A 14219-nucleotide genomic window follows, 5' to 3' on the forward strand; every position below is an offset into this window, starting at 1 on the left:
ATGCATGAAGACCCCCCCCCCCCCCCTATTATCACTTTAATCGTATAAAGTTCTGACTTCATCCTTCTAAAAATTATGACTTTTTTCCTCTAATGTTCAAATTTTTCGCTGTGAAAATTTGCATTTTTTTTAAACAATGATCGAAAAAGTCCAGGAAGTAGTGGATTTTTTCATATATATCTGAATTTTGAAATGCTCCTCACTTTCATGTTTACAAATTTCACAGTTTTCAAAGTTTTTTTTTTTTGCAGTTTTCAAATTTCATAATATTTGGACGTTCTCTTTTAAAATGAGGGGGTTTGCATCATAATTTTCTCCTTTAATATTTAACTTCATTGTCATAATCTTATGAGGGTTTTTTTTGTAATAAAACTCCCCCATATTAGAAAGTATTCTTGTAAAATTTAGACTATTTTTTAAATATAATTTTTCAACTTTTCCTCTTTTTTTTAATGACTTAATTGTCATAATATGGCTGTTGTGCTAGCAATACTACAACTTTTGCTTTAATCACAAACAAATTTTAGCTTTAAAAAAAAATCACATTTTTGACATTACGTTATTGTCGTAATATTCTGATGGGTTTTTTTTTTAAAGGATTTTTCTCATGTACTTCATTATGAGAACTGCTTTACGATAGAATGAGGCCTATTTTGTAATCTTAATTTTACATTTCTCTTTTTTCCTCTTAATTTAAAAAACATTTTTTGAATAATAATTTGAAATTGTTCCCACTTTTTAAAACGTTAATGTTACAAAAGTAGGACTGTCCTCTGAGAATCTAAGGAGGTTTTTTGTCTTTTTTCTTTTTTTTCTTTCCCCCCTCCGACATACCCCCCCCCCCCCCCCCAAGTAAAAATGGTCTATAACCGCCACTGTTTCTCCATAAATTCTTCGTGTAAGCTTGTGCAGGTGTGCCTAATGTTGTGACCAGTGCACAGCATTGAAGCTCATTCTTTGTGACTCCTAATCAACTGCCTCATTAATGAATGACAGCGAGTCATCATGTTCTCGATTACTGTCTGCTTTTTTTTTTTTTTGCCAAATACTTTCAATCCCAAGTTAATTAAAAAGCAATAAAAATAGTAGAGATGAATCAAGTATTCATTTATTTTTTAACAAAAGCACATCTCATCAACACATAAAAGGCTCAGAGGTGACTTGACAAAAATGACATGAAAGTAGCATAGCAAATTATAAATTTCCCATCGTCCTCTGGTGCATCAACAATTCATGTATTCTTTAACATCTTCACACATCTGAAGCATGAGACGAATTAACTCATTCACTGCCTTTGACAAGTATACTTGTCAATTGTATTTTTTAGAGCGGTGCTAAATGGGGGCGAATCTGAGCATGCTCCACTGTAAATATCAAACTTGGAAACAACTTTACTGATGCCCAACCACCGGTAGATGACATCATTGCCCCATTTTATAGGAAATAAACACAGTTTCAGAGTCCATGGGAGAAATGGCTGTATTTTGGCAAACCTACATTTTTCTGCTGTCAATTATAAAAGAACGGGACGGGACAAAAAGTAGGGAGTCTATTCTGTTATTTGGTAGATTCGGTTTATATATAATTATTGAATGTAATATCACGCGAGTATTGGAAATGTAAAAATTTTCTATAATGACTGGCAGTGAATGAGTTAATTATGAATGGTGAGTGATATGAAAAAGAGATGACAGTGCAGTTCCGTCCCAATATGCCACTTAAGGTTCATCCGAAGCGGAAAGTCAAACACTTCAAATCATGATGAGTGACTCGGTAAGATCCTCCGAGATTTCCTGTTCTCAGTGGTGGACAAATGGGCAAAGAGTCTTGTCACATCATCTTCACTGTTTTAAACTCTAAAATGTATTTATTCATTTTTATCGTGAAATATTTGCAATACTTTTATCGTGAATGAGTAATATAATTTTACATTTGAATTTAAAACGTTTATTTTATATGCGAAAATGTTAATTAACACACATTGAAATGGATTACTAAAATAAAATAACCCCCAAAAATATTCACAGAATGCTGTTTTCCACAAAACAGGAGCTTAGCTCCCAATTCTCCTAATTCAACTAAATGAACAAAAATCTACGAATAAATTAATTACTGGAGCCGAACCGCGAGTACGCGGGGGTACACTTTACTCAAGTACTTTGACTAATGTCTCGTCTCGTCCCGTGTGAATCTGCCTACATAGCCGCCCCCGGAGGGTAGAAGACCACCGCGGCGGGCTCCTGGGGGGCCCCCCGTGGCTCCGCTGCATGTTGTCCGTTCCTCTGCTCGTCCGCCTCGGGCTTGCTGGTAGTGATTGGCCTGATGATGGTGGTGAGCGCCGGAAAAGTGATTCGCCGGAAGAGTTTCTTGAGCGCCTTGCGGAACTCGCGGCGCATCAGGCAGTACAGCACCGGGTTGAGGCAACTGTTGGAGTGCGCCAAGCACACGGACACGGGGAACACGTACACCTGCGTGGTGTAGTACTCGTAGGTGAAGTGCACCACGTTGAGCTTGATGAGGATCCCCCACGCCGTCAGCGCCTGGTTTGGCAGCCAGCACAGGAAGAAGGAGAGCACCACGATGGTGACCGACTTGGTCACCTTTGCGCGTCTCTTCGCGCTCGACGTGTTGGCGTCGTCGCTGGCCGCCACGAAGCGTAAAAGGAGCAGGTAGCACGCCGAGATGATGGCGAGAGGAGCCACGAAGCCCAGGAGGACCTTCTGCGAGTGGTACAGTCCCAACCACAGCTGCGCGCTGGTGCCCTCGCTCTCCGGGAATTTCACCAAACACAAATCCTCCTCGCCGGACACGCGCACCGTCGTGGAGAAGATGGCGTGCGGGAGCGCGGCGCAGGCGGCCACCACCCAAATAGAGGCGGCCACGCAGCGCGCCGCGCCGCACCGCCCGAGCGGGAGGAACCGCCGGCGGAGACCCCCGCGCCGGCCGTGGAGCGCCGACGCCAGGGAGCTGTAGCGCGCCACGCTCATGGCGGTGAGGAAGAAGACGCTGGCGTACATGTTCATCGCCGTCACGTAGGACACCGTCTTGCACATGGAGCGCCCGAAGAGCCACGTGAAGTCCAGCGCGTTCTCCACGGCCCAGAAGGGCAGCGTGAGGACGAACTGGAAGTCGGTGAGCGCCAGGCTGGTGACGAACAGGTTGATGGAGGATTTCTTCCACGCGCGCTTGATCTTCATCAGGTAGAGCACCAGCACGTTGCCCACCAGCCCCAGCGCGCACACCAGCGAGTAAACCACCGAGATGACGATGCGCACCGCAACTGCGCCGTCCGAGCCGGACTCGGACCCGAGCACGGCCGCGTGGAAGTGGAGGCGGCAGGAGCGGTTGGCGGTGGCGCTCCCGTTGAAGCTCGACGCCGAGCCTTCCTCGGACCATTCCCCGGACATTACGCCGACACACCCCCAAGCCCAAAGCACTTAAACGAATCCCGTCATCGGAAACTCCTCGACAGCTCCAACAAGCTTCGTGCGTTTTGACGCAACGCTCAAGCTGACCTTTTCTTCTCCTATAGGGAGATGAAATAGTCTCCACTGCATCCGTTGACTGACGCGTAATGCAGAACGAACCAATGGAACGACATTTCCTTGAAAGCATGCGGTGTGCGAAGAAAGTACAAGTAACTTATTGAGTATTATTTCTGAGTTTAATTGTCACTCTAAAAACAGAATTGTTGAACCAATTTAAGATTATAAATTCAATTGTTGACCAATTTAAAATAATCGCATCAATTGAGTGTATAGTCCAAAGTGAATATCCATTCATCCATCCATTCTCTGAATCGCTTGTTCCTCACAAGGGTCGCGGGGAGTGCTGGAGCCTATCTTAGCTAGCTATGGGCAGGCGGGGACACCCTGAACTGGTTGCCAGCCAATCGCAGGGCACACCAAAGTGAATATATTAAGATTAATTAATTATGAGTTCATTCAAATGAATATATTCACCTTAATTAAGTTAATCCAAAATGATTCCTTTCCAAATTATTGTAATGTTCCAGTTCGGTGGGGTTGGGATTTTGTTTAGATTTTGGGTGTTTGTCATCTTTTGTCCGATTTGTCTCGTTATCGTCAACCTGGTCCACCTGCGTGTGTCCGCCCCCCCTTTTTGTTGACCCAATTAGTGCCTTCTACCTGCTGTGTCTGCCAGGTGTGTCCTGTTAGTGTCTCATTAGTGTTGGAGCGGGTGTGGGAGCATTGTTGCAGTGTCTTGCAAGTTTCTCTTCGTTTGTTCCAGTTTCCTTAAGACTAGTTAAGTTTATTTATGTTTGGTCAAGTTTCACTACATCACAGTTCTTCACGTCAGCTAAAGTTCTTCACGTCAACTCAAGTTCTTCACATCAGCTCAAGTTCTCCACATCAACTCCAGTCTCCACGTCTTCTCAAGTCTCTCACGCCATGCCACGTCAAGTGTTCCCCTCTCACATCATGCCCGGTCTGCTCACGACCCATCCAGGTATTTATTTAGTTATTGGAAATAAAGCGGCATATTTTGTCCTGCCAGTTTGTCTTCCTTCCGCGTTTCTCTGCCTTTGGGTCCCACCACATCCACACCATGTCAAGTATTAAGTTTAATGAACTCATAATTAATTTAAATTAATATATTCCCTTTGGACTAACTTAATTCAATCGTGTGTGAAATTGAAACCTTTTTTTTTTTCTTTTTTTTTTTCTTTTTTTACTTGGCTCAACAATTCTCTTTTTATGTGTGACCAAATCCAACTGAGAAGGGAAATTAACTCTCAATATGTTAAAGTAACACTTATGGAGTTCAAAATTAACTCCCACAAATGTAACTGCAAAAATCAGCATATAATTGACGACCAATGAAATGCATTGGGAAAATTTTTATTTTTCCATGAAAATGGGGATTGAGGGAAAAAAAAAAAAAAACGTATATTGGGGGGAAAAAAATCCGCTAACAGGTGCAGTTGCCAAACATGAATACGTTCACCCTTAAAACGGCTTGAGTCAAAAATAACCCAATTTTGGTCAAAAAATGGATCGACCCTCTTCTTGAGGGCAATTCGACCCAACTTTGGGTTATTTGGATTAAAACATACCATTTTGGGGGCTTTTTCTTTTTTGGTACAAAAAAAAAAAAGGGGGGGGGGGTTATTTAAAACCCAGAATGTCGAGACAAATTGACTCAATAGTGGGTCGGTTATACAAAGCAACCCAGAATGTGGAGTCAAAATGACCCCAGTAGCGGGTCAGTCCTAAATTGGGTTTGACCCAACAGTTTTAAGAGTGTAAGATTAAAAATTTCAAATATAGAGACTGAGTAAAGGTAAAACATCGTTTTTCCCACTTGCCACAGGTAGTGATGTCATACCTTCTAAATTACATGCATGTATGGTTAACGGTTTATTCGGCATGTTTTCATCCTCATAACACACTTCATATGCTTCCCACCGTGATTGCACGCACGACTTTCCTCAGCCTTATGCTGCTTGCATGGCAGCGATAAAGAAGCAGTGGCGGGTTTGGGGGGGATTATTGTGCCAGTAAATTGATGCGATAACAAGAAAGCAAGGTTGTATGCAAAGACTCAAACAAATTCCAGGAATATTGACGAGCTCAGCTGTAAATGTGTTTCCATATATAGATATTGTGTTCATATCAAATTTGTCTTTCACGTTATAGGTTTGAAAGATTGAAAATGTTTTTCACAATACACTATATCAGTCACTCGTATTTCAAGGCACCATTTTGTATCTACAAATATTGCTGAATAAATCATTGACAAATATATTCCAATTTCATTTCATACTAATTGTAGTATTGTGTTAAGTTGTACAAGCTAGCTGTTAGCTGTTATGCTAGCTGTATAACAAAAAAAAATAACTTTTATATTGATTTGTTTCTGAAAATATGAGTAACAGGTTTGCATTAGCTTGAGTGACACCCTGAAAAATAGAAGAGAGAACTTTAGCAAGCAATTAGCTTGATGATGTAATATTATTAAAAATGTGTGTTAAAACAAAATGTTTTAACAATTACTAGGGAGACATAAAAACAATAGACCAAAAAAAGATAATTTAAATCCTTTTTTTTTAAATCTATTAAATTTGATGTGTAGGTTCGTTAAATAAGAGGGATACATTTTTATTTAACCTTATGGTTGAGTGTTTTAAGTAATGTCCTCCAATTCTGTTATGACAATAGCTGTTCTTCTGGGAATCTTTGCTGACCTCCAGAGGCCATTATTCTATACTTACGGGGACATTGATGGAAAATTGACTTAAGCCTATTCACGTCATATAAGGAAGTATTAGGCATGTCTGCCTGCTAGTGGTGAATGGGCTCTTTGCACAGCTCGACTACTTCCTGAATTGAATACCACGTTTTTGTTTCCTGTCTTTCATGAGTGGACAAACTGATTAATCCAGGTGTGTCTGGCCAATGTTGTTGTAGTTACTGATATCAGGCACACCTGGATTAATCAGCTTGTCCACTCATGAAAGACAGGAAATGAAGGACTGGTGTTGAGTTCAGGAAGTAGTGGATTTGTGCAAAGAGCCCATCGTGATATTACAATTAAAAACTATAGAGTTGGACCCCCGCTATTCATAATAAGTGTATGATTGTATGTTGAGGAATAAATAACAAAGCCAAAGAATTCTTTAGAAAATGTTAGTGAACTTCCAATCTTCATTTTTCCACAAAAATGGGCGTTCGTTCTCCCCCCAAAACCATTTAAAAAATACATATTGAGGGAAAAAAAAAAAAGAACCCACAAATAAGTGAAAAGATCCTCGACATCTCAGCAGACCTCACCTGGTCCACTCGCTTCATCACATTAGGCGACAAGCTGATAAGCCTACAGAACCAACATGGAGGTTGCGTTCCTGACCTCCAAGGGAGACTTTTAGCAGGTGGTGACAGCAGCAGAGTGGGTGAGACACTTACACTGACAGACTGCTGTTGAAAGCCTGTAGAATCATTGACAACCCCTTACTTACTTTCCCTTCCTTTCAGTTTGAAAAGTTGCCACATGGCATTAAAAATCTAGAAGCAAGCCACTACAAATTGAATACCGCAACACTGCTAATTGTGAGATGCCTAATCAATGAGTCTCGTTGCTCCTGTTAAAGTGCCAAAGTTTGATTCTATTCGAAACTCACTCTCACATGACCGCTTGTTGTACACGTACCACAGCTAAGCGCGTCAGTGGCTCAAAGTCCTGGAGATCTCTTTCAGGAATTTTATATTAAAAAGTTTTTTATACGATAGACGCGTCAGTGTGTATGTGTGTGCGCACCGCTGGGCCTGCTATCTGCTATGCTTATCAGAGCTGTAGCGGACACACCCCTGGTATAGAAACTCAGCATTCCACAGCCCAGTGGAGACACGTGCAGATCACCTGAAATTAGGTCAATGATCATTACGTATAAGCGATCATCCATTTAATGATTTAATAATTCAAGATGGTTCATTTATCAGTGTCTGTTTGTTTATAATAGTGATTGTAAGAGTCACATGGGAGGGTCAAAATATTAGGAATAGCTCTTCTTTTTTCTTTTTTTTTTTATTATTTGTTCATAACATTTTTTAAACGCCAACATAGTGAAGCAATGTGAAACCTTGGTGTCAACAGCGCAGGAATTTGTCACCGCCTACGACATCACACTGCTAATTGCAGCTGGTAATATTACAACATACCATCACGATACTGTAACCATTTTATTGTGTTAGTACACAATCTACTGTCATGTCGGAAAAAGCACCGCCACACCGGACGCAAAATTCATTGAAGCTAGTTTATGCTGGATTTTGGTAGAGTGCATATAAAAATATAAGCATAAGTTTAATGGAAGCAGATGAGACATAAATAAACGCGAGTAGACTTTACCACATTCTCCTCAGTCACACACTGGCTGGATTGTTCGGGCCCGGACGCTGCCAGAATCCAAATATACGCTAACAAATCCGCCTTGTGCTCTTCTTTTGGACTTTGGAGTCCATAATCTTTTCACATTTACCCCCCTAGAACTCACACCCTCAAAACAAAAATGTGGTCAGTGGTGTAACATGTAAACAGAAACTCCTAATAGCTTTCAAAAATGTTCAACCGGGATCCAAAAGGACAGTGTGGACAAGATGGAAAGTCAAAGCTGGAAGAAAACATGACAACCTGAAAGATGAAATTGGTTGTATCCAAACCTAATTAAGTCTAGTAATAAGGGTTGGTGTTAGCATAATGGTTTAAAGTTAGGGACTTGGGTTGAGGTTAGCCTTCAGGTTTAGCATTTGGATCGAAGCTAGCCTTAAGGATTAAGTTTCGGGACTATGGTTAGCCATAAATTTAAGGAATGGAGTTAGGTTTAGCATCGTGATTTAGGAACCAAAGATATACTTACTTATACTTACAGTTTACCATATAGAGACAAAAGATAGGTTTAGTGTTTAGGCAAGGAGCGTGTATACGGTTTGGTCAAAAACATCCGATTGATTGCCAAGGACCCTTGCATTGCATTGATAATGTTGATAAATAACTAATGCCAAGATACAGTTTACACAGAAGGTGCTGGGGCTCAAGGATAAACTGATGAAAACTGTTGGATTTTTGTTGGGATCCACAGTTTCCAGCTCTTAACAGGTCACAATCACAAGTAGCTCCTCAATCTAGCTCCAGCATGTTCCATTCAGAGATGATCCTTGACTTGTGTTTATCCTAAATCCAGCTAGGTATCTTCTTGGTACTCCATCTCAAGGCTTTGTAGACTTCCCATTTGATTGTCCATCATGTATAGAGATGTCTCGCCTTTAGAAGGATTTGATTCTGACCAGCCCAGAGGGATGCACTTCAGCACCCAGAACAACATCTGTACTGTTCCCAGACAGGTAGACACGCGCAAGCACTCCTATCAAACGTCATTTGCATTTAAAGGCTCTCTTGAGTCTGGTGTTACAGGATGTGAATTGGTATCCATCATATGGAGTTTCTCCATCCCGTTCCTCGGTTCCTCCCGCCGTCGTCCCCTCTTCCGACAACATCTGGACCTGCGACTGACAGGAAACATACAATCTTTAAAACATTTCAAGGCAAAACCACCTCAGTTGGCACAAGTTTCCAGTTAGGTGTTATAGGTTCTCAGTTCTCACTCTAGCTAAGTTTAGCTAACCCTAACACGAATGCTTAAACCTTTAGGCTAGTGCTATGCCTATCCTGAGTTCTCAGCCCTAAGCTGTGAAGCAAAAATCTAAACCTTAAATCTTATAACTCCACCCAAAACCTTAACTACAATCATAAACCTTGGACCTTAAGGCAAACACTAGTCCCAAAGATTACACCTTAAAGCTAACCAGAACTTGTGTTCTTAAGATACAATCTTAATGCCAATGCTAACCTTAATTCCTAATGCTAACTCTGGCACCTAACAGCACACTTTAAGGCTAACCTTTGTCTCTACTACCAAGCCCTAGGGCTAAACCTAGTTTATACTGTAAACCTTAAGCCTCCCTACTCCAAAACCAGCAGTCAGAGCCTAACTTTAGTGCCAAACCTTAAACCTAGCTAACTCTGAGCCTAGTCCCTTCTCTTAAGATTAGCTCTAGATTAAAACTGCAAAAATACATTTCTAAATTTGCACCTTGATCAAGAATGTCAACTAAATGAAAGATGTGGACCTGGCACTAAGTTAGTTAGTTAGCTAGCTTTGCAGTGGAAATTCCCGTATCCACACCTTTTATCCCAAAATCATTCCCGAAAGATTTCATGCCTTCATCTTCGGAAGACCTGCCATCCCTCTGCAGTTTTATCCAAATATGTTGCCCAAAAATATTGGTAACAAGCTAATCAGCTAAGGTCAATCAAAACAATCTCTTACATCTTTGCGCCTTCATGTTTGGAGTAGGCAATAAAATGGTAGATAAACCAGGAACCATAGGGAGTGGCGGTTTCGATTTTCCTAAAGCATTGCCCATAAACCGTGACAACAGAAACTTCTGAACCTAGATCTCCAAACAAGATGTAAAACCAAGTATCTATCACAACTAATTATCACCAGATACTCACTGTGAACAGACAAAGACGAACACAATGAGAAGAATGAGGACCACAAGTGCCGCGATGACGCAGATGATGATCATCTGCCTCTTGTCTCCTCTCCGCCAATCCAGGTCCACGTACTCACATCTGGAGCCGATGTAGCCATGCTGACACCTGAGGAACCAAAGACCATAAAGTCAGAATCATTGATTAACAAGTCACAAAACAGAAAAAAAAAAAAAGTCGGTTGACCACATGCACGAGCATGTGGGAAAGGAGCGCCAAAGACACCGGAAGTCTGGAAGTCGTCCCCTGTGGCAAATGAGTTTTCACTGTATGCAAGAAGGTCATTTACTGGTTCACTGAGCATGGCGTAAAGCTGTGGGACCATAGTATGTATAGTGACATATTTGAATTCAATAGTTAGCACTCTTCTTTTGGGTCATAATAAGCCTGTGCCACTGGTCTGTTGCATTGAGACACTAGCGCCAAACAGAAAAATAAAGTCCGCCATACTTTTTGAACAATTTGTCTCACCTGCAGGACGCCGCCTTTTGGTCTTTGACAAAGCGACACTCCCCGTGGATGCAGTAGTGGTTGAGTTCTTGTGGACATTTGGTAAAGTGTCCATTCCACTGTCCCGTGTCAGAGGTAGGCGCTGAAAATGACGTGTGATTTGTTGAGATGAGTGATTCAGTATATCTGATGTACAGGACATTTCAAAGTATGTACTTTTATTTTAAGTGCAAGAGTCATTCTACTTTGACATTTTTTCCTTTTTCTATCTTATGTTTCTACTTGGCTATTGAGTGTGAGTACGTTTGGAATCTCTGCTTCAGAGCCATAGATTGCACACCTGAAGCGCTTTGTGACTTTCTGTCTGTGAAAGGCGCTATACAAATGAAGGTTACTTACTTACTTAACTTACTTACCCCTACTTCTAGCAAACGCTGTCAGCTGTCTTTGACTTAAAAGCTCAACTTCTGTTATGAGCCGACCATATAAATAGACTGCAATATGATCCTGTGGTAGTGTGGGGGGGGGATTGGCGATCGTCAAATATTCAATAAGCACACGTCGTTTACTGAGTCAAACATGTCTGCAGCCATTAAAGGTCGGAACACACATACGCCATTTCTTCTTCTTCTTGGGTCACTATCTTTATGACACTTTTCCATGAGATTACCTTTGGATGTTGGCTCATAAAACAATGTGGCGGCATCAATGAGAGAGCTTCAATGAGAGCAGACACGAAAGGACCATAACCAGTTACTCAGTTTAACGGGTCACTGAAAACTTCACAAGGCAGCCGAGTTGTTGTTTTCTGTGGTATGCTCAAGGAAAAAGTCCAAGAAAATAGCATTTCACTCGGATTTTTTCTGTTTTGAGTGATGATGATTCGCTTATCTTGAGTGTAGTTTTAGCTCATCATAGTTTTGCTTATTTTAGTTTGGTTTTAGCTTTGATTACATTTAACTTATTTTAGCTTGGTTATTTTAACTTGGAGCTTATTTCTGTTTGGTTTAACTTTTTGGTTTGGGTAAGTTTAGTTTATATTTTAGTTTTTTATCTTAGCTCATATTAGCTTAATTTTACGCATTGCAGTTTAGCTTGACCTTGTTAACTTATTTTTAGCATTGCTTAGTTTCATTTATCTTGCCTTAGTTTACTGTCGCTTAACTTATTTTTGCTTGGCTATCACCGCGTCATTCAGCGTAGCTAACTTATTGTAGCTTGGATTAGTAGTTTAGCTATTTTTATTTTACTTTAGTTTTGGTTTATTTTTAGGTACTTTTTGGTTATTTCAACCCGGCTTTGTTTATCTAATCTTAGCCCTTTTTTTGCTCATCTTACTTTTGAATGGCTTACTTAGCATGACTTAGCTCATCTTTGTTTCTTTTAGCTTAGCTTAATTTGGCTCATCTTTTCTTATTTTATATTATCGAAGTTCAGCTTGTCTCATATTTCACTCAGTTTATCTTAGGTTGGTAAATTTGTATTACTTTAGCTTAATTTATGTCAGCTTGCCTTTGTTGGACTCATCTAATCTTATTTTTTATTAGGATTGGTTTTATTATATTAGCTAAATTTGACTTAGTTTATTTAACCTCATTTTAGATTAGTAGGAGACAAACCTCAAAGTACCAAAAGTTGGCCAAATGTGACACAACATGAAGGCGTCTAAAGCCTTAAAGTTGCTTTAATTATCAATGGAAAATAGCATTTTGAGTTATGCAAACATGTATGCAAAGCTTTCAAAAGTTAGTTCATAGCGAGGTGTTCAGTGTTATATTTTCATTTGTCTGTATACTCTGGGTTAATTGTCATTTTAAATGATAATTGGTTATGATTACATCTTCTCTGTTTGTTTATTATTTTACTCCCCCCCCCATCTAGATGTCACCACATCCAATTTATCCCCCCCCCCCCCCCCCCCCCCCCCCCCCCCCCCCCCCCCACACACACACACACACCTCCCTTTCCAGTTAATCTACCTGTGCAGTTGTCACTGTTGCCACGGCGACGGCATGGGGCCCCCATTTGATTGACAGCCTCGCCGGTAGTGTTCCAGCCAGCCAAGGACCATTCACACAAGGCCAGCGCTGCGGGAATGACACACGCACGCGCACACGCACACAAACAGTATCATTTCACCTTTTATCACATTGCACCTGTTGCTTGTGCTTATGCAGCTGAGTCATGAATGACGGTAATTTCCTCCCGGTAACCTTCTGAAATAGTTTTGAAATTAATCTGAAAGTGTATGTGTGTGCGTGTATTGACTATCACAGCTGCTAAATGGCCTGCTCGTTTCCATTCAAACATTGACCAAGCCGACAAGTAATTTTCACTCTTCCTCTAGAATGTCAACAATGATGACAAATATAAATAAAATTCATTACTAAATGTAGTAGTATAAGAAAGTACCTGATAGTATTCCGACATAGAGTCTGTACACTTTGGCCATGATGTCTTCGTTTGACCCAAAGTAGTCATCGGGTGTTTGAAATTTCAATCCACACTGTGTAAATTCCAAGGAAGGACAAAAAGCTGTCCCCCGTGGTCCGAAGCGTTCCTCATTGAGGGACTGTGTGGCCTTGGAAGCCCAGCAGGCCACAGTGTGTGCGTGTTTGTATGTGTGTTGCATTCACTGTGCGTGAAGAGAGCAGTGAAAGGGGCGTCAACTGTAACCTGACACTCCCACTCAGTTTCGCCATCCACAATTTTAAAAGAAAAGGCATTCAAAGAAAAGAACAAGCACACCTTTCAACCATCAAGTGGCAGGTGCACTTGTTTTTGTTCTCATAAAAAAAAATCACCCATGGAATGTAATGATAAAACCTACAGCAATTTTTTTTTTTTAATCACAGGCTTATGGGGCAGTTACACTTGAGCCCCATGGATTATGCCTAGCAACAAGCGAAGAATCCAGATATATATATATATTTTTTTTTTTCAGCGCAGGTTTCAAATCTAACAGCCTCGTGGGTGTGGCTAGAATATTGAGGCTGTCCAATGAAAAGCCTGTATCACCCAATTCTCCCTTTTTTTTTTTTTTTTTTTTGCTTGAATTTTTGCTAGGCTTTTATTATTATTATTATTATTATTATTATCATTAATACCACAAACAAAACACATTACAGTATTTGAAGCCATAGAATAATGACACTTTTTCCAGTCAATTAGCAAATACAGATAACATAGCAGGCTTCAGTATAAAACAATTTGCTAGCAATGTAACAAGAACTGTTTGTTTGCATTTACTTTCTTACAGTGCTCACATTAGTGAGGTCAGATGCTCAAGGAGAGGTCGAGGGGAGTGAGTTTGAAAAGTTCAGCAAGGTATAATTGAATAGAATTAAAGAAAACTTTGTGTATATCCTGACTTGCAATAAGGCATGCAAATGTTGAAAAAGTATTCACATAGATTTATACCAAGGATGGGCCTCTACTTCTGAGTGGCCCCTTGATTAATGTAAATAAATAAATACATTTTAGGGACAATTTACTATTTTTTTATTTTTTTTTATTTTTTTACAAACCATAATAATAATAATAATAATAATAATAACAATAATAATAAACGCTATTACGGGAAAAAATATTTACAAATAAATAAAAAAAGGGGAGGGGTCAGAGAATATGTGAATTTGCAGGTGCCAAACTGCAAATATGCATCTACTGTAGTTTTAAGTTGTGATGTCATCATT

The 14219-nt window shown here is 40.4% G+C and overlaps 2 protein-coding genes across 2 annotated transcripts; both read right to left on the reverse strand.

Moving 5' to 3' along the window:
• Positions 1-1083: 1083 nt before the first annotated feature.
• rxfp3 (relaxin family peptide receptor 3) lies at positions 1084-4049 on the reverse strand. Its single transcript, XM_077497505.1, has one exon. It carries the CDS (start codon positions 3405-3407, stop codon positions 2196-2198), a length of 1212 nt encoding a protein of 403 aa, XP_077353631.1. The 5' UTR covers positions 3408-4049; the 3' UTR covers positions 1084-2195.
• A 3632-nt stretch (positions 4050-7681) lies between these two features.
• Positions 7682-13159, reverse strand: btc (betacellulin, epidermal growth factor family member). The gene is made up of 5 exons (XM_077497506.1): positions 12937-13159; positions 12504-12611; positions 10546-10666; positions 10036-10182; positions 7682-9026 (listed from the first exon to the last, which is right to left on the reverse strand). Exons 1-5 carry the CDS (start codon positions 13154-13156, stop codon positions 8885-8887), a joined length of 738 nt encoding a protein of 245 aa, XP_077353632.1. The 5' UTR covers positions 13157-13159; the 3' UTR covers positions 7682-8884.
• Positions 13160-14219: the final 1060 nt, after the last annotated feature.

This window comes from Festucalex cinctus, chromosome 15 (genome assembly GCF_051991245.1).
Source record: "Festucalex cinctus isolate MCC-2025b chromosome 15, RoL_Fcin_1.0, whole genome shotgun sequence".
NCBI lineage: Eukaryota > Metazoa > Chordata > Actinopteri > Syngnathiformes > Syngnathidae > Festucalex > Festucalex cinctus.

Bases quoted from the DNA above. Each gene is read 5' to 3' on its own strand.
- btc (XM_077497506.1), bottom strand. From the start codon at position 13,156: ATGCAACACACATACAAACACGCACACACTGTGGCCTGCTGGGCTTCC. The intron at 12,612-12,936 runs GTACTTTCTTAT...TCATTCCCGCAG, and splicing joins CTATGTCGGAATACTATCAG to CGCTGGCCTTGTGTGAATGG. The intron at 10,183-10,545 runs GTGAGACAAATT...TTGGTTCCTCAG, and splicing joins CAAAAGGCGGCGTCCTGCAG to GTGTCAGCATGGCTACATCG.
- rxfp3 (XM_077497505.1), bottom strand. From the start codon at position 3,407: ATGTCCGGGGAATGGTCCGAGGAAGGCTCGGCGTCGAGCTTCAACGGG.